The sequence below is a fragment of the Meleagris gallopavo genome, chromosome 19 (genome assembly GCF_905368555.1).
Source record: "Meleagris gallopavo chromosome 19, MGAL_WU_HG_1.1, whole genome shotgun sequence".
NCBI lineage: Eukaryota > Metazoa > Chordata > Aves > Galliformes > Phasianidae > Meleagris > Meleagris gallopavo.
The window spans coordinates 8,424,283-8,444,669 of record NC_139422.1 but is presented as its reverse complement, the minus strand read 5'-3'; the positions used below and the strand labels follow the sequence as shown (position 1 = coordinate 8,444,669).

At 40.4% G+C, this 20,387-nt stretch overlaps 1 protein-coding gene across 5 annotated transcripts in view; it reads left to right on the top strand.

Annotated features, from left to right (window-relative positions):
* TTLL11 (tubulin tyrosine ligase like 11) overlaps window positions 1-20,387 on the top strand; it is a 50,937-nt gene that overhangs the window by 7,021 nt on the left and 23,529 nt on the right. For 4 of the 5 annotated variants that reach the window (XR_014887227.1, XM_085239159.1, XM_085239161.1 and 1 more), the window contains exons 4-7: window positions 4,687-5,262; window positions 5,815-5,910; window positions 6,444-6,562; window positions 19,767-20,024. Coding sequence is in view for 4 of the 5 variants with exons in the window: in XM_085239159.1 (XP_085095285.1) it covers window positions 4,687-5,262; window positions 5,815-5,910; window positions 6,444-6,562; window positions 19,767-20,024 (1,049 nt within the window). In the remaining variant the exon portion in view is untranslated. The remainder of the gene's footprint in view (window positions 1-4,686; window positions 5,263-5,814; window positions 5,911-6,443; window positions 6,563-19,766; window positions 20,025-20,387) is intronic. The other variant, XM_085239160.1, reaches the window with a different exon arrangement.

Below are 20,387 nucleotides of genomic sequence, written 5' to 3'. Positions count from 1 at the left end.
TTTCATACTGACCAAATTACTTAAAATCACTCTCCAGGTGCAAAGGATGACATCTTTTTTTATTTATTTCCTTGAGGTTGGATATAGTCAGGATGCACTGCTTTTAATTTTTTATGTTCTAGGACAGATTTAAAAACGACGATGCTTCTCTGCAATAGTGGAAGTGTTGTCTGAAAATTAAACGTGGTGCTTCTATATTTTACTGAGTGTAAAAGGACTGAGGAAGTTCCAGCCCAGCAGTCTGTGCAGTGTGGTGTCTCGTTGGGCCCGTTATCACTGAAGTGTCTTGTCTGTCCTGCCTGATTTAAATTCTTCAATACAGAGATCTGTAGTATGTGCTGTTAAGTATGAATATCTTCCTGAGAAATTGCTGCTTTAAATCTCATCCAGCTGTTTCTTTGGTTAAATATCTTTACATATTGACTCTTTCAAGTGTGCTGGCACTGCTATGGCACCACAAGTAAGGGAAAAAGCGAATAAAATCCCAATAGTACACCAGCTTTGTTGCTTTAGAAGGAGTAAAAGGAGTGTGAATGATCCATCTAGCCACGGCAGGTAGGTAAGTGAAAAGAACGTGGAAGTAAACGCTCAAAGTGGGGCAGTGTGGTTTTAGTGAGGGCTGCCGTGGGAGCCGTTCTGTGTCAGCGTGTCATGGCTGAGCTGAGCGGTGGGCTCTGCGGACACGCTGTCAGCAGGTGGCACTGCGGATAAATGCTGCTCTGGTTGAACAGTTGCTGGAGTGGAAACAATTTGGTTTTTGTTCCAAGAATAACAGATGTCCAGCACCACGCTCCTAGGAGTTTCCTTTGCATATGTTTTTCCATCTGTGTTTGAGAGAAGTGTAGTTCTTGTTATCAAACATTATACTTTATGTTGTAAGAGTTTGTTTAGCTTAGCACAAGTTTGTAATGTAAGTCCTGTACAACAAGGCGTAGCACCAGCCGAAAGCACTGACAACTCTTTCATTTTTCCACTGTCTCTTTGCCTCCCTCCTGTAGAAGCACTACAGCCAGTCTCATCTTTATCCTTCATGCTTTGGAAGCCAGTAATCATTGACAGAGCTGTGCTCTTAACTTTGCTGTAGATGAGCTTCAGGTATGGGGAAGTGCCAACACGATGCAGTTCCCCATTGTCATTTGTGTTAAACTGAGATGGCAGTCGCATTTTTAACGTGGGATTAAAAGTTGGTTTTAATTAGCAAATATTTATTTGGCTGTTTTAAGTATTTACTTACGTCTTCTAAACTATTCTCTATTAATATGTCCCCATAATAGAAGATGATTTCCAGATAAGCACATCTCCTGGGAGCTGCCGTAATCATCCCTTCACTCTCACAGAAGGATCTATTGGAATCTACGTGATAAGAATTCATTTTTAATAGGAAATTCCAATTTCAGAAAAGTAACTAGCTTGGGATTCAAAGTAGGACTGTGATTACTCTCATATTGCCTTCTTTCTGTTGTCTGCAAAGATGATGAATAGGCCTAGTGTGATTAATTTTTAATAAGAATCTAATTTGGACAGTCTAATTTCCAGCACTGGGTATTTTTGGTGGCTTAATCAGGTTTTCAGCTGTTGGGTACCTCTTAGTTATAGACGTGAATAGCCTATTCTTTGAGCTGTCAAATCTTATCATATGCATTTCTCATCATATGCATTTCTTTAGACACTATTTCATTCAGCCAGTGTTTTTCTCAGGAAAGGAAAACCCGCAGCTGAATCCAGTTTTCTCACCATTGGACACCTCACTGTCCTCTTGCTGATGACTGAGAGTGGCTGGCATGTTTTTAAAGACAAGTCCAGCTAAGTACACAGAAATATTTCGTGCGAATGGATTTTATTACGACTGATTTTTCTCAGTCTGACCAAGCGGCCTCCACATGTCACTTCTAAAGAGCTGAGGGAGAACTTGAAGATGACTGTTCAGGAATATCTTGAATATCAAGAAACCATCAGTGGTGTTCAAGCCAGTCAGATTGCTGACAAATGGGCTGACTCTGGATTATTATTCCCACCCATACTCTCTAGCATGTGTTGATGGCCTAGAAAGCGTCAGTACTATCTGGAACACTTCTGAAACAGCTCTGGGAACACAGCTGTGTAGCTGCATGGAAGGCAAACAGCTGGAGGGAGTGTGTGCACAGTGCTGAAGCCTGGAGCTGCAGGGGGCCTCGCCTGTACCTCAGAAAATGATTTCCTTTGCCCTTAAATTGAAAGAGTTGAGCATGAGATATTGATCTTCTTTCATAATACCAGAAACCATCATATTAAATTAACTTGTCTGGCTTTGATTAAGACCTTTCCTGCAAATCATCTTGTCTTTTTTTTCCTTCTTTCTTTAGAATGGTTTCTTGCTGAATCGGTGGGGTTACTCTGTCCTTCGTGTATCCTTGTGGTACTTTATGGAAACATGAGTGCATTACATATCGCAAGGATTTTAATTAAAAAAGAACATAAACCCCAAACTGAAGTATACTACATCTCTGTTAGCCTGGATTGAAATGCAAGTTGTCTTTTCTTTAGCAAATTTCTTATGTGATTCTCGTGCTGCCTTTGCTGGTCAGAAAAAATGCGTTGTTCTCTTCATCAAACAAGATGACAGATCAGGGAATGTGTTGTCTTTTGTTTTTTGAAGCCATTGTGTAGGGAGCACTTGGCATTTAGGCTTTACAGTGTCCTGGCCCCCCTCTGTAGTAAATGCACATCTTACTCTGACCTCAGACAGCAACCAACGATTGTTAAAATGCAGAATTTCAAAGGCGGGTTGCCTGCCATCTTTAACAATAGTCCCCAGAAAGCACTATCTTTTTCTGAAGAAATGCTGCTGCTGCAGAGCAGAAATAGCCTGAGGCATGAAGGGTAGGGAGAGCAGCAGGCAGATTGCCCTGCTCCCTTCACAGAGGTTCTGTGTTATTTCTGCCCTGGTAGATCATGATTGGCTCTTTGTTTGTACAGCTTGAATCACAGAAGAGATCGTGTGGCTGTGGAGGTTTAAGGTTAGCCACAAACCCTTCTGGTATGCTAACTTTAGCAAAGTGAGAGCTAGAAAGAATCCTTCGCTATGCGGTGTAGCATCACATAATGGGAAGATTATTCCTTACTGGTAAAAAGGCCAGGAGTTAAACCCTGCTTTCCTTCTTTGCACGTTAAGGCCGCAGATCTACTTGGACCTGCTTATCCACAAGCAGTTTATGTAAGCCCAATCTCCAGTGTGGTGCTTTGTGCCTTGGAATGACCTGATTGAAGGAGGATCTTTGTTCGGTTGGTGCGATGCTTGGCCATGAGAGAAGTCCTGGTTGAAATGATCTATCTTGTATTTCCACTGTAGTTAGTAGGAAGGCTTTTAGCAGCAGGGTTCTCTAGCATGGGTCACTTGCCTGAAGCAGGCACTGCAGGGTTCTGCCCGAGCATCACAGTTTTCTTACTGCCACCCACCTTTTCCTGTGTTCCTTTTTAAACCAGCGCCCAGTTGTTGGGGTGGCTGAGGCTGGGCTGCGTGCGTCCAGGAGCATCCCCTGCTTCTGGAGTGCTTCTGTTCAGAGAACTGGTTAGCATAAGGAGTATTTGATACCATTTTCAAGAAGTCTACAGAGCAGAAGCAATTTTTGTGAAGGATGTTAAATGGCTAAATGTATTCTGACTGTTGACTTTTCCATGCATTTTTGCCTTTTAAAGTGCATTACCCAGTGTGGATGCTGGTGTTGGCTGTTTGCAGGCTCATACACTAGAGTGCACTGTTTCGTGCTGTACCAGCACAGGAATGGGGAATGTCTGAGCGCAGTGAGCATCTGCTCTGGCTTGAGGTGTGGAGTGCTGTGCACATTCATCCAAAGGTTTTGATTTGTCACGTTGTCCCCCAACTTCCCTCTTTCCTGATGTCACAAAGTGTACATCTAAGGAAAGCATCTGCATTGCTGTGATTTAAGAACAGATTTTCTTAATACAATCAAAGCCACTGGTAAGAGTTGTTGAGATTGTGATAAGGTTTTCTTTCTCTTCATTGAAGGAAGGCTAATGGTTGCATGCCAGGCCTAGTGGGAATTCTGCTGCAATTTAGAAAAATCTTCATTTTGGAGAGTGGTGGTGGGTAGCAACTGAGGTGTAAGGTGTATGTTTTATTTAGTAAATTCATGATACTTGCTTAATGTCTGTATATGGCTCAATATGCTCCAGATTTACTAACATGGGGTATCTGACTGTGAAAAAGATATTACCTGTGTGAAATTCCTGCTTCCTTTTTTTCTCCCTGCACTGTTTGTCTGCATGTATATCTCAACAAGCAAGCTGCCTTCCTTTGTCCATAATTTCAAAACACAGCACAGAATTTTAACTTAACAGTTTCATACACGTGAACAGGTCAAATGGACCTGGTGAGTTACATGGCATTTCATTCCATGAACTGGTGCGTAACATTGAGAAGTTGTTCCTGGAATTGTTTATACAATGGCTTATTCAAGAAAATGTCCTCGTACCTGCACTGCTAACTTTCTACTCACGTCTCTTTTATTTAGTTTTGTGCTTGTCACTGCTGTTCATCTTCTATATTTTTTATATGGCTTTTGCTACTACTGTGATGAGATTGTGCTACTTTATTTTTTGTTAACGTATGTAATTTTCTGCCTTTTGTAGCACCAGCTCCTGTTCTCCCCTAATTAGCATCCTTCAGTTTAATTATTTTCATTCTAGGTTCGTATGATGAAAGAGAGCGATCCGTCCTGGAAGCCCACTTTTATTGTCAAACCTGATGGCGGGTGCCAGGGGGATGGAATCTACCTCATTAAAGACCCCAACGACGTCAGGCTGGCTGGGAGCCTGCAGAGCCGCCCGGCAGTGGTCCAGGAGTACATCTGCAAACCACTGCTTGTTGACAAGCTGAAATTTGACATTCGTCTTTATGTCTTACTGAAATCCTTAGAACCTTTAGAGATTTATATAGCCAAAGATGGACTTTCTAGATTTTGTACAGAGCCCTATCAAGAACCCACTCTAAAAAATTTGCACCAGGTTTTTATGCACTTAACTAACTACTCACTAAATGTCCACAGTGGGAATTTCATCCATTCTGACAACGTAAACACTGGCAGCAAGAGGACTTTCTCAAGCATTCTGTGCAGACTGTCTTCCAGAGGAGCTGATGTCAAAAAGGTTTGGTCAGATATAATTTCACTGGTGATTAAAACAATTATTGCACTGACACCAGAACTGAAAGTTTACTATCAGTCTGACATCCCAGCAGGAAAGCCTGGGCCAACTTGCTTCCAGGTAGGTAGGAATTTCTGTCAAGAATGCAGTTATTTCTATGCGTGGATTCACTTTCTGGATGTGCCCTTTGTTTTGTTGCTTATTACTTGTTAGTGTGGTGGAAGGAGGAATGGCAGCTGCAGCCTGAACAATGCATTGTATGAGTTCACAGCTAAAGTTCTTACCCAAGTTTTACCTCAGAAATATCAGCTGACCTATGTTACTGTATAGAATATCAATCACTAGCAGCAACATTTTTTTTCCAGTTCCCAGCTTCTGGATGATGCAGCCAGGAAGCTTTGCAGTTGCCTAATGAGACCTACTTGTGATAAATGCTGAAATTCTGTGTTGGTGGATGCAGTATTTAGAGCTGGGTGTAGTATGAAAGTAGATGTTAGGATCAAAGTCAAATGGCTGCAGTAATTATTCAGCAATATTGTTTGTTTCTCAGTTATTTGTCTTCTGTCCCTCAAATGTTTCTTCCACCTGAATGTTGACCTTTGAAAGACCACTGCATTCTCTAGAAGAACACCTTAAATAGAAGGAAAGTAACACACTGTTTGTTATGCACAGATTTTAGGGTTTGACATTCTCCTGATGAAAAACTTGAAGCCCATGTTGCTGGAAGTAAATGCAAACCCCAGCATGAGAATAGAGCACGAGCAAGAGGTAAGACCTCTCAACATGACAGTGATATGGGAATGAAATTGTCTAGGATTGGTTTTTTGGTCTTTTTCCTTGTCTGAGATATGAAGGCTGTCTGCTAATATGAAAACTCTGAGGCTCTCTGTAATTTTCTGCTTTGAAATCATTACTAATCTTATACCCTTGAAATCTGACTTATTGCAATTGTGAAAGCTCTCCATCGTCTTTGTCATAAATACATTTATTCATCATCCCCTGCAGTTTTCTTAACTGTATTTAGAGGATTGCTGAATTTTTTTCACATTTGTATGTATAATATAAATGGTAATATTGGCAACAATCTCTCTTCTCTAAATTTTGGGTTACTGGAGAAATTTCCTAAAATTGTTGTAACATCATACTGAAAATACTAAGATATTTGCTTATTCTTTAAGAAGTATTTTGTAATCTTATCGCTGTGTATTTAAAACATATGTGATGCACACGGAGTTGAGAAGATGAAGAGTCAATAATCCTCAGTTCTACACTAAATAATTCCATTCCTTTCTGAATTAAAGCTCTCTCCTGGGGTGTTTGAAAATGTCCCAAGTCCTGTTGATGAAGAAGTGAAAGTAGCTGTTATCAGAGATACTCTTCGTCTAGTGGACCCCCAGAAAAAAAAGAGGAAGGATATTCAGTAAGTATTTTATGTCATTTAGTGGCAAGCTTAAAGATGTTATTCATGCTCTGTGATTTCAAGGGCACATTTGTTGTCCTCTTGTGGAAAGAAATAATCAAAATAATTGTATAGGAATGTCTCTCTAATCCGTGCCAAATAGTCCCCTGGATAAGACATGACAGTATTTACAAGTTCTGTACTGTAGTAATACTAAAAGATGAGGCTTCTTCCAAAGGCGGTGCTGCACAGAGGTCGTGGGTTTGGCATATAGGACATCTTGTGCAGGAGTCTGCCTATACTGTGCTGAACTTCACCCTTTAGGTTACTTCAGTGTGTGGAACTCAAGATCTCTTTTTAGCCTGTAATTATGCAACTGGTGGTTTTGTTTTCTTTTACACTGATGTAATGTTGGGCATTCATTTAATTACACATTAGATATGGAAAAAAGGCAAGCGATGATTACAAAAAGGAATTGCTGGAGAATGCTGGCATGTGTCTGGGAAGCTTATTCAACAGAGAATTCTTCTCTGATATGTTTTGACTGCTAAATAATTTAGAACAGGATTACTCAGCCATGAGACAAACCATGGGCTCTTCCCAGCAAGAATTCATCAGTGATGCTGCTTTTTTCAGGATAATCTGTTGGCGAATATCTGCGTACCTGCACCTTAAGGCAGTCTTGTTTGTTAGTGCTTGGGGTGGCATCCCTGTAACTTCTCCTATGGGTACATAGGACATGTGTGACAGCTTCCAAGTACTTGTTGAACAAGGGCTTGCTCACGCAACCTCTTAAGAAAGGCAGGATCTGACTGTAAGCTTCAAGTAAAGGATGATCTCATTCTCATCGCCTGTGAAGATTTACACCCAAGTAAAAGCATTTGAGATGGGGACTGAGCCCCATTTGCTTTTGCCTTGTCTTCACCAGTGAAAGGTTTTGAAGTGCTTTTGCTTTTTATCTTTTCTTTCACTCTTTTCAGTGCCTTTCAGCTAGTTCTAAAGTGTGCTCCTCCATTCCTTCTCCAAACGTTTCTACAAGCAGCCACAGAGAAATGCCATCCATGTAGGTTTTCCAGGCAAAGATGATTGCCTGGATGTAGAAAGCTGGACAGTATTTTATGTGTCATTGTAGTACTTCTAGTCTTGTTGTGGTTGGCAGCAGGGAAAACAAAATTTGTCCTATTAATGTATTAAAGTAAATAAATAGAGGCTGGTGATGGTCAGAACTGTTGATTTCTGGTTTGAACGTCTGTCAATAGTGGTGTTTTTTGCAGCTTAGGCAATGTTAGCTCTTCTGCCTTGAGTTTATGATTCAGGGGAGAACTTTGGTGCCAGCTGGTCATCGTATCATCAGGAGGGAGCAAATCAAAGCCAAGAGGAAGAGAAGGAGCAGGATGTAGTTGGGTGTGTGTCCCTTCACAGTGCCTAGGAAGTGATCCCAGCATGGGCTTTTATCCACTCTGCAGCAGCCAGTGTGGTCAGAAGGGCTGGCTGCACTCACCTTGTCACACAGGGATGCAGTGTAGGAGGCTGCACTGTGCTCCAAAATGTTTCTGCAAAAAAAACCCCAACAACTTGTATAAAGCATAGCAGTACTGAAATTGCTGCAGGCTGTCTGCAGTGGAGGAGCTGTGTGCAGCCTGCTGAAGGTGGGAGAAGTGACTTGAGCCTAAAGGAAACTTCCACAGTTAGATGAACGGTCTGTTGACACCAAGCAGCATTTGAAGTAAATCAATGTTACTTTATGTAAACAGCTGTTTAATTAAGATGATCGCTGATGCAAATCACTGTTTATATTGTGCCTCCAACAGAAAATCTATTTTAAAACACATTGCAAACTTTTTTTTGCCTAAGTTTGAATTTGTATGGTAGTAAAAGATGTTCATTTCAATATTCACTTAATTGTTGGCAATTTATTCTTGTTAAAATTGCATTAAATACCAGGAGCAAGAAGGAGACTCAGCCTTGTGTACAAATCCTGTGTGTTCTCAGCTGGCTGTCAGTCTGGCTGGCGGTGCCATTGGAAGCTGTGTGTCACTTGGAGCTGCTCTGCTCTAAGAGCCTTCAGAAGTTCACTTCTATCCTCCATCAGTGCTACTGAGCTGCTTTCCTGTCCTGATGAGAATATTTGTGTCCTGGTTTATTAATGCTAATTAATCTGGAGATAATAAGAAAATTCTTTGTATTTGTGTTGCTGTTGTTTCTTCTGTGTCCCAGTATGATCTCTTGGATTTCCATGCCTATTTTTTTATATATCTGAAGGCAGAAAACAAGCATTTTACTCCTTTGACAAGGAAGCCATAGTTTTACGCCATGTTTATCATCATAAGATATATGAGTTGCTCGTGGAATAAAATCTGCTTTGTTTACGTGTTTGAGACAAAGGAGGTGCAGCCCCCTGAGTAATACAGGGACTTTTATTCAGCAGTGGAATTGCTGCTGACAGAATAAAGAATTGAAGCACTTTGGAAACTAAATGTGATTTAACGTATGGTGGTTATAAAAAAAATAATCAATTTGTCGTGTCCACAAGAAGAGTTTTTGCTTTATAGCTTACTGTACTGTTTCATCAGTAGTTTATTTTTTCTTGAGTGCTTCTTCTCTATACATACTGTTATTTTTTTTAATTTGCACTCAGCCTTGAAACTTATTTGTGATTATTTTTCTTCTTTTTGCAATACGTTGGGCATGATTCTCTTCTGGATTCCAAGGCTCCAGCAAATGTCAAATGTGATTAACTGATTTTTCTGAGCAGTAAGAACCCCAGCGTGGTCTCTCTCAAATGTTTTTGCAGGCTCAGCATGCAGACACCAGCTGATGTCACTCTGTTCAGGGCACACCCTGGAGATACGAATGTATTTCAACTTGACTCTTTTTCCCCCCTCTAAGCATTATGTATTTAGGAAGAAATTCTCATCAAGATTTGGTAGAACTTAATATATTGTTGTTTTTATTCTTGCGCACACAAACAAAAAAAAGATGATTTATTTTTTCTACTGTACGAATGACACATCTTTCTCACTTTAAACAGTTTCTTTCTCTGGTACTGGGAAAAGCTACCAGTTTCCAGTTGGAGAATATGGAATCTGTAGAGAAGGGGAGGGGGAAAAAGGCAGTAAGTCACCTGGATGGCTGCATTTCTTTTATTTCCCATATACTTTCCTGCTGTTCCATAACCTCTCCTGGTGCACACATTATCTTTGCAGAGCATATTTTCACATATCTTGAGTATGATTATCCCAGATTTGACGACGAGAGAGTCACTTCCTGCTATTGATTACTGTGTTTATCTCACTGCATGTTCTGAGGTTATGGTTATGTGGTGGGGTGGATTAAGGCTGAAACTCGGGGCATAAGCATGGAGAGGCTGAGTGGGGTGGCAGTGGTGTGGCAGCTCTGCTGATCAGCAAAGAACGACTGTTCTTCAGCTTTGCTGTAAAGTGCCTCAGTGTGTGCTTCTGAGAGCCAATGCTTTACGTTCTGCAGTGATTCCTTCCGTGGGGCTGTCAGTGCCTCTGGAATTATATGGGGCGAGTTTAGTATTTATAAAAATAAGCAGGTAATAAACTTAGCTATGTTAATACCAATATTTTGGTTTCCATTTGCTGACTGACTTTTTTAGCTGACTCCTGCAGCTTTAGGTTGATTCCTGTGTTCTTTTGTTATCGCTTGAAAGTCTGGTCAGGTTTTCAGCTATTCAAATGCTTCTCAAGCACCACCTCTTCATTTCAAGCCTTATTCCTGCCCGAGAGTCTATAAGCTCATATGAATGGCTTTTTTTGAGATTGATCTTTCTACTCTGGTTCATTTTAGAGGCTGACACAATTCTTTTCTCCATCAGTCAAAATGACCGAGCATTCATATTCAGCATCATTCTCCCAAAGCCCTTTGGAAATACACTGAATTAAACCCTTTCTCTTTCCTGGAGGGCTTTTTGCTTTATTCCTTCATCAGGCAATCTGCCAACTTCACTATCAATTCTTGTCCATTACGTTAGGCCGTGTGGCTTTTGAGGAGTTAGACATGTGGGGATGACTTTTAAATGTGATGTTTGCCAGCGTTACTTCAGTTCAGATTAGTGGAACGTTAACTTTGTTTTTCTGTCAATTGGGTAGTTGTTATTTCTGCTGCTATTTCCCATCCTGCTCAGGAAGAACCAGCCTCAACTACCTTGTTTGGTTTTGTGAAGCAAATGCTGTAGGTGCCTTGATCTTTGCTCTCTCTTCTTGCAGTTTAGGTATTTATCTGCTTCATTGTTAAGAGCTCTTAACCTTTTTCCCATTGAAACTCCATGAGCTGAAATATGAAATGTCCCTCCATGAAACAAAGCGAAGGATCTGGCACTGCTTGATGCACCGAAAGTTTTATCTTGGTTTTAAGAGCCACTTAAAGGAAAGCTCCACAAAAGTGCTTATTAGAGCAACAGAAAGCATAGTATTGAGTCCAGAGCAGTGGTAAATAATGTGAATGTATTGTAGAAGTGGTCCTATCAATTTTCTTTTGAAAATCTTCTCATAGAACGTGAAAATTTTTAAGTTTGTAAGTGGCTGTGTTTCCTATGGAATCTGAAAGGTTTTAATTGACTAAAAATGCGTGGCTTAAATACAAACGAGCATATTAATGTATCTTCAAAGATAGCTACCTATAGCATAGGTACAGAAAGAAGTCAATGATTCACTTAAATGGTTTTCTTTATCAAACCACTGCAGGCAAAGTTGGGTTTGGTAGTAAATCAGGTCAGTCTGTGTATTATTGTCATATATAAATATTGCAGAGGATCTTCAGTTTTTGTCTTTGAAAGACTTCAGGCTTGATTCTACAATCCTCAGTAAATATCCCTTGTGGTTACTGAGGTTTGCAAAGAATTCTTTACTTATTGCCAATCTGACTGACATCAGTGATCCTTTTATCATTTACTTTCTCCCTTACTGAAAGCTTAGAGCTGCTGCATTTCTATGCAGTATCGTAGCTTGATTCATAACTTACTGTTTTGAGCATTTGGAATGTTAGCATTGATTTTTAAAAGGTTCTTCTCAATGCTGTTCTTTGGCTTATTTTCATCTCTTGTGTTTTACAATCCTTCGCTAATAAAATAAGACTTGGGGAAAATTACTGGCATTCTCACAAGCAGTACAGAATGACCCCATGTTTGATGAAAGGGTAATTTATGATTATCTTCTTTCAACCTTCAACACTGCAACAAAATATAGAGCCATTTTTCAGTAGTACAATTCTGTGAGAATCTGTGTTCATCTGCTCTTATGCTGTATTTAAACATATCTCAAACATAAAGATTGTATTTTAACTTCCACATAAGGAGTGCATTCAGTCTTATTTTGAATCCCTTGAAATGACCCCATGTGGAGGGACAGCAGGATTGGCTTAGAAAACCCTAAACAAGCAAGCTGATGACAGGTCCTGATCATTTAAAAAATGCAATGGGTGAGAATTGTTATGAATTGCAGAGTTGTAAAAGGGTTTGTTTCCAACACTGTGGAATTAATTGGTCCAAAAATGCAGTATATTTTTGCAGTAATTGGCACACTGCAGTGCCTTTAGCACTGATGTGAACCTCGCTCTGTTTTTATGTTATCAAACTGCAAATGGAGACCATTGTGTCCAATTAGACTTGAATGGTAACGTTTTGAGATGTAGCTTATCTAATTGCTTTGTTATTGACATGTGTTCTTTTTTTTCTCTCTAAATATTCTAGCTTGGAAATAGAGGAGGTTTGAAAAGGAACTAAGCAATGTGACCTGCCAGGAGCGTTTCCATAAACACGGGAACTTTCCAAGCATTCTCACATATCAAAACATGCTGTGGCAATTACATCTTACCTATTCACACAGTATTGCACATTAAGTTCATTATTAAGAAGTCTTTTTGTTTCCTCTCCGTATAATTCTCAAATGGAAAGAGTATCTTTGTGATAAAATACATAGACAAAGCAGGTTCTGTAAGAACATTCGCTTTCCTCTGGTCTTTGTAATGTGGCCACAGAAGTTGCTCTCATCTTCAAAGTTTGCCCAAGAAGAAGGGAGGTGAGGCATAAAGCAGGGCGGCTGCTTAGCATCCTTCCACGTGGCATAGAAGTGAACGTGGAGGCAGTGAGCCCAAATAGATCTTTGAATTCAGTTATTGATTACACGTGATAAATAAATCTGAAAGGTAACGAGATCAGGGTTAAGGCATGCTATGTTTTGCATCTCAGAGCCGGCAGCAGTGGCTGCTGTAAGAATACTGAGTTGGCTTCACTGAGGTAATAAGGAGCCTGGCAGCACAGCTTGGAGCTTGGTGGCTGCTGGAGCCTGGTTGGTACGTGACAGCAGTGATGTCAGAGTGCCTTTGGTCTGTGCTCCTGCTTTGACTGAATTCAAAGGAAATAAACTTCTTTTGTCTTTTCCCCCTCCCTCTAAAGAGCAAAGAAGCAAACAAAAAGTCAAAAACGTCAACATAAACACTTCAATGCTTCAAAGCCTTCCTGGGAGCTTTGTTGAATGCCTGTTTGTTGTGTTCAGCCATTGCTGATGCCAACCTTCAGCTGAACAAGGGGGAACTGGTAGTAAGCACGGCCTGAATTTGCTCAGATTATGCTGGATAGGATATAAAACAAATAGTAATTTTGATGTTATCTAATATTTAAGTGCTTATGTAGGTGCTTTGCAGGGTTAGTCCTCCTGTTTCTGAGTGAGAAAGAGAAATTACTGTAAATGTTCGTGATGTTCACCATTTCCTTTCATCTCAGAGGTGAACTGGCTTGTGAAAATAATAGAGAGGTCTGTTATGTTCTCAGATGTTACTTCTGCCATGCACTGTAGCCTCCAAGGAGGACATCTCCTCAGCATGAAAGAGGCTAGTGCTTTTGTGTTGAAGCAGGGCTTCACTGCCAGCCAGTTTTCCATACGTGGCACAGGTTGACAGTTATGTTTCAAGCACCTCAGGAAACAGCCATCAGGAAATGCATCAGCTTTCAGAACGGAGTGCCTGTGTTTCCTTCTGAGTGGAAAACTGTGATTGCTGGGACAGAAAGGTGAAAATTATATATTCTTCTGGTAAAATATTTTCTTTTCAAGATCTTTTTCTGTTGTAACTATGAAGTAAATGCAAGCGTTTAGTTAGCTAGCATTCATTCTTAAATAGACGTGGAATGAGGGATGAAGGAAAAATGGAGATTATTTCTCAGATTGTTGCAGGAGCTTTATTATTGTCATCAGCTTCAGGCCATCAGAAAGTTGCTTGTTCTCAGTGCACAAAGTGAGTATGAATATTAGATCATAAACAGTCTCTGAGAACTGTTCCCTTATTCCCCTGTTTGTACTCAAATAATAACGATGTGGGAGTACGAAGCAGGTCTATAAGGGATGGCAAAATGAAGTGCTTGGGATTTTGGCTCGACTTAAGCACAGGCACTGAGAGGCAAAAATAACATTTTCCCTCTTACAGATATCTTTCAGGTGTCGGTTCTGCAGGATCCTGGTTTTATTACATCAATCACGAGCAGCTTAAGGCTTCCAAAAACATAGTCACAGACAGATGTTGAGCCTGTCTGGGGATTAGAAATATCCTCTTCCATTAAGTATAAATTAACTTAATCACCAGGTATGAAAGATAAGCAGCATAAACATCATTCCCTGAAGCTTTCATTTAAATTAAAATTCTATTTAAAACTAGGCTTGTATTTTCTATGACTTGATCCCCCTTCAAAGAGATTATATCTGCTGTAAATTTTTACAGTGACATAGTGACAGAAATTAATGTATTGGGGGCAGTGATGTTCTCTATAATTTAACTTCTGCTGCTTGTTGTCTTTTGAAAAGGGGGATGATTGGCTTATTTTTAAATAATAATTGGTCTCTACTCTCTGAAAAAATAAGAAAGCAATAAAACTGCCTGGCACCCATTTGCCACAGAATGAAAGCAAAGCCACACGACTTAGCAGCAGCGTAATCATAGCAGTGTTATGTTGTGAGTGTGGAATTCACCTGCTTTAATAGGAGAATTTCTGCTGATAAAACGCAGTTGTGCGGCCGCTTTCTGCTCCCTTGGATGGCAGGGTAAAGCTCCTTTGCCACCTTAGCATAATCACGGCTGCTTTCTAAGAACAGTTTTCCTATGGGAAGAAATCCCCTGGGGCGTCCAGTTTTCTGCTTAAACATTTATTTCTTTCTTTTGCCTCTTCTATAGTAAGACCCTTGGTGGTCTAATTTAATGCTGGTTTCAATACACGGCATAGAAGTGCCTTAAAAGCAAAAAGCAAAAAGCAAATAGCAAATAGCAAAATCTATCAGGAGTAATGAAAACGAAACCCTTCCTTGAAAGGAAGTTAACAGGGGGTGGTTCTAAACAAAAGGTGCTGATTTCTCACACAACGTGCAGTCAGACTGAAACTTCTTGCTGTCACATCCTGTGAGTGCTGGTAGTCTCTGTGTTGATAAAAGTAATCGGATTAGTTCATAAAAGTCAATTAATGAATGGTTGGTACAAAGGCTTTGTTCTGTTGTTGACTATTTCCTAAGTGATTTAATGGTGGGAGTGCACACGCAGGAACACGTTCACACCTGCGGCCTCCAGTGACACGTATCAGTTTCTTGGGGGAGATCTGTATACAGCGGTGATAAGTGGGTGGGTAGGCAGATTTGTCATGCAAAATCTTCTGTGCTTATAACTTTGCTAATGTAGTCCTTGCTTTGAGAGTAGAGACTCAGCAGAGGGAATTAATTACGGCTTCAGAATCCAGAACATAGTATTTCCCTCTATTAGGTAAGCAGTAGTCAGTTGATTTAAAAAAAGAAAAAAGAAAAAAATAAAAGAATTTGCTTAGTTTTCACTTCTAACAGTGCTATAAATGATAAAGCATTCTTAGAACTCTACTGTTCCAATTCTTACCCGATTTTGCTTTGAACTGGACAGCCAAATTTTCTGTGCAAGCATACAAAATGTTGTGAATGCTGCAGCCTTTAATTAGCGGTTGCAAATTTGTTTGTCCCTTAGCAACTTGTATTTGCATAAAGATTAAGGCCAGTCAAAATGAAAGGGATATGACATAGATGGAGAAAACATTAATAAGTTAGTGCTCATGCATAAAAGATAAGTAGTCTTGGATGTTGTTTCCATAAGCTTTCTTAAAATTGCAGTTCTTTTTTTTAAAGATGCAGTTAATATTTTCTCCACTGTTGATAATTTCTAAAGAAAGATCTGTTGTGAGCTGTGGAATTAGAGAAATTAATGTATTGAGGTCAGGCGTGAGCATGGAAATTAAGCCTTGCTATTATTCCATATGGCACCAGAAGCATTACCTTATATTTGACCTTTCATTCATTCAGCCTGACTCAGCTGTGTCAGTCAGAACAATTAATTCTGAGGAGCAGCTTTAAATTGCAGGTCTCAGCTTTCTTCTCCTCCCCTTGCCTGTTGGACAGCTCAGGAGGAAGGAGCCAATAGAGAAAGTCTCTGCAGGTTTCTGTTTCTAGAGATTTGTTCTGAATTTTGGAGTTCCTGATCCCTTCCCCACAGTGCTTATGCCCATCTTTGACTGGCTGACTCCTGGGCAGTTATGTCATCCAGTTTGCCCCTAAGGTGTGTAGATGGCAGATGGCAGCTGAGATACAGAAGAAAATGTAATGTGCATTGCAAGCAAGTGTAAATTATCACTAAGGCAAAAAATAATAATAATAAAAATAAAAAAAATTGTGCACTGTTTCCTTGCAAAAATGTGCAGATTACAGTAAAATTCTGTTTTTGTAGATACTGAGTCTGGCTATAATATACCTAGCTTGGCAGTTTTGCTTAATTAGTTGAGACCACACAGAGATTGGGTGCATACAATTATGTTGACTTGACATGCATAAAATAAACTTTTATTGAAGTACTGTCTGTGGAAGCAGTGGAGGACTGCACTCTGGATATGGGCTGTGTAAATGCCTGCAGTTAAGGTGAGTGGGCAGGAAAGTCTGTGTATCAATTCAGTGTCACTGACAGGGGCAGGATCTGATGCAGGCGTGATTCTGAAGGTCTCCGTTTTATTAAAAGCACTCCTGAAAAGTGATCCCATGCTTTACAGCACTGAAACAGCCTCTGCATGCTTTTCATTGTCCGCTTTCCTGACACCCAAAGCTTTTCCTCCAAACTCAGTGGATTGCTCTGGCTGGCTTTGACGTTCAACGTACTCATATCGTGTTGCTGAGGACTTTGATCACTTGCAGAGGAGTGTGAATACTTGGATCAGATATTGAACAGGATGTCTGCCACGTGCTTGTGGCAGGGACAGAAATGGGAGAGAAGAAACACAAGATAATAAATGTGGGTTATCCACACAGGAATATGATTTGATTGACCCCCCTGTTGTAATGGAGGAATAAAACCTCAACATACTTGTGAAAGTCAGTGGTAGATTGCAGAGATTTTCTGATGCTGAAAAAGCCCTTTGGTATTGGCTTAGAAACTCATTACATGAGCATGGAGTCCAATTCCGTTTCTGCATGTGCTTTTCCCTACCCTGAATGTCCAGGGTTCGTGTGCATATTGGATGCTTTCTGTCAACACAGGGCAGAAGATAACACTGCCAGTTTAAATTTCCCAGCCAAAAGCTGTTGTTCCACCTCTGTGCTAGAACAGCATGTTTCCCTGTCATAATAAGCAGCTAAGTTAACGTTTGTGATTTGGTGGAGACAATGCATTTTAAAATCTTACGCAGGTGTCCCATCTCACCTCTCATATATAATGAGCTGTGTCTGTCTCCAGAGCTGCTCTGGGAATGTGAGGGAGATGAATTCCACAAACATTACTGTGGAAAGTGGGTGAGTTTTCTGTGAGGCTCCTCATTTCCCAGGAGCAGCGTGTCTGGAATGTTGGTTACCTTCATTTATTACTGCTGAATTCTTCTTTTGGAGATGGGATGGAAAAGCAGAAGGCTGGAAAAATCTTCTTCTAAACCACTGTATTTCCTCAGGTGCTACAGGGACTGTCGTTGCAGCAGGAATCTGAGGCTGACCTCACTTATATAGCCATTCACTACTGTAGCTTATTTAGTGCCAAAATGTCAGCTGAACTCAGCCCTGAATCATGCTCTGCCAATGAATTTTCAGGTGCATCTTCGATCTCCCAGTCAGAAGTTTCAGTGACTTATTTGAGGGCCCAAACTGAGGTGCATGCGAAGGAATTCCAGACGTGCAGGTGAGGCCTGAGCTGGAGCTGTGCTGCTGGAGCCCCTGCAGCCTCTGCCGAGGGATGGGAAGGACTTCCATGATGCCGTCCTTCAGTATTTTCTGTTTAAAAGGAAAAACAAAATCTCATCTGCTCTGCCAGTATCTTTTAAAGGAAAGTTTTATATTTTTAACTGAAATCACCGATTAATGAATAATGTACAATCCAAAATACTCCTGAATTTACAATTAGGAAGCTTTCAGGATTTCTCTGAACAGCAGCGCATGATTACAATTCCACAGAGGCTTAATTAAATGAGAGTTGTGTTACAGACATAACCTTCTCTCTTCCCGAGAACACGGTTTCCCATGTGCTCATGGCCTGGTTCAACTGGCTGAAGATGTGAATTAAAATTCATCAGCAGACCCAGGTGGCAGCACACTTGTTCTTTTGGCTGAGCACACAGTCACTCTCTTGGCCTCCAGAAGGCACTCAGTGGCAGTGAAATTGCCATCCAGTCACACGTGAGAAAAACTAAGAGTGTGTAATTTTTGTCCTCAGTTAAGCAAATGTCTATGTGATGTTACCTTTGTACTTTGCTGCTATTTGCAGCAGAGGAGTGTTACTGAAGAACCATCTGCCTTACCTAAAGTGTTTGTTTATTTTTTAAAGACTCAGAATTTCTTGTCTTGCCAAAGAATGGTCACAATTACAGGTACTCAGTGGTGACATCCAGTGAGAGGTTCCACGTGCTGGTGCTGTGCTGAGCACACCTGGGGTCGGATGTTGGTGAGCTGCTCTCATCTATTTTGGGAATGCATAAGTTCAAAATCTGGATTATAAGAGTGTCCAAAACTAGACTCCAAAAGTGGCTCTTAGAAATTAGATCTCACAATTGAATTCAAACTTTTTTTTTGCAGTTACTAATTAGTTTTTCCTGTAAGTGGTCTTTACTTTCAAGTATCCTGGACTGGAAGAAGATGTGGTGTCAGTGGATCAGTGTCCTGACCCCAGGATGGGTGCAAGTGGGCTGAGGAAGTTTGCCTCCAAGTATCAAAGTGGAAAGTACAGCTTTACTACAGCTTTGGCTCAATAATTTTTACAGTGTTGTGGTTGGATAATAACTATGTTGTTTGTTACTCTGTGCTCCAAAAGAACTTGATGAAGGACACTAAATCTGTTCAGGAACACAAAAGATCAGGGTAGTAAAAGTGCTCGTTTTTTAGTACCCAGTGTGAATTATACTTATTTCTGATGATATGTACTTAGAAAAACGACGGGGAAGAAAATGAAAATGTGTGGATGCTTAGTGGGTGCCAAGGAATTACCACAGCTGTCCAATTTTGGGGACGTACAGCAGTAGCAATCTTTAATTTTATCTGGGTGTGTCAGAAACAGAAGAAATGCAACAACACGTCATCCTGAATAAACACATAACGTTAATTTCAGAGCGCTGTTATCTCCATCAGCTTTATTTAGGGAATAGTGAAGATGAAATAATGTATTTTGACAGTACTCACAGAGGATTTGAAGAAAAAATAATGGGATTGCCCAGCCATCGTCTTCTGAGAAGTGCCAGTGTGCGTTGATGTGAAGCGTATCGCTTCTGAATGCGCTGTTAGAATTGCTTCTTTGCAAATGTATCTTAATGTGCTTTTTGTTCCTCACTTATCAGGAAATGTAGAAGCTTCTAATCGTTACTGGAAAATAAGTTTAAATAGCGCTAGATTATAATAATCTCTAAGCATTTCCCATGAAATGCTCCATGAAATTTCATGAAATTCAATTTTTAATCTCAACTTGCTGACTGTCAGTGCACACTGGCATTTCTGGTGGTTCCTTGTCGATGTGAGGCACATTAGTCTGTTACCTTCTGAAAGGTAACGTTCTGCTCATTATTCTTTAGATACTCTAATAGCATGATTTCTGCTTTAGAGGACTTCAGTATTTATGGAAGATTATAAATTATTGTGAAAAATCTCATAAAATAACGTTCTGTAATTTAAAAAAGAATGCAGAAAGAACATGTTGGATCTTGCATGAATAAGGTTAACGTAGGATGTGGTTATTTTACATGCTACAGATCTCAGACTTCAGAGCACGTGTCAGAAACCAGAGAGGATCTACTGGATGCGGGACCAGCAGGTGGACCGGAATACGAGACCAGCAAAAACACAGAGGCTGGCCTACCCTCCCTTTGTCTCAAGCAAGTGTTTCCAAAGTATGCTAAGCAGTTTAATTACCTGCGACTCGTGGACAGAGTGGCTGCGTTGTTCATCCGATTTCTTGGTGTCAAAGGGACAACAAAACTGGGGCCAACAGGGTTCCGGACATTTATAAGGTTTGTAACGTGCTTTATTTAGGAATGGCATAATAGAAAAGCTAGAAACTCAAGGTCCTGCTGGGCAGTACTACTGTCACTGAGCTCTTGTTGGATAAGTGCAGGCCCTAACAGTGGCACGCTTTGAGCTGGTAGGTTCAGTGCTGCCTTCTAAAGGAACTTTTCCCCTGAAGTTCATTGAACCACTGCACGTTTAAAAAAAAATCCAAGGATGCCTGACCTAAGAAACCATGTCTAATGGAAATGTGGGTCTTTATCCTACAGCAGATCACTGATACTTTGGGAGATACTATTTGCAGTCCTAGTCAACATGTCACATTCTCACAGCTGTATTCCTGAGACTTCTAGAAACATGACAACGGA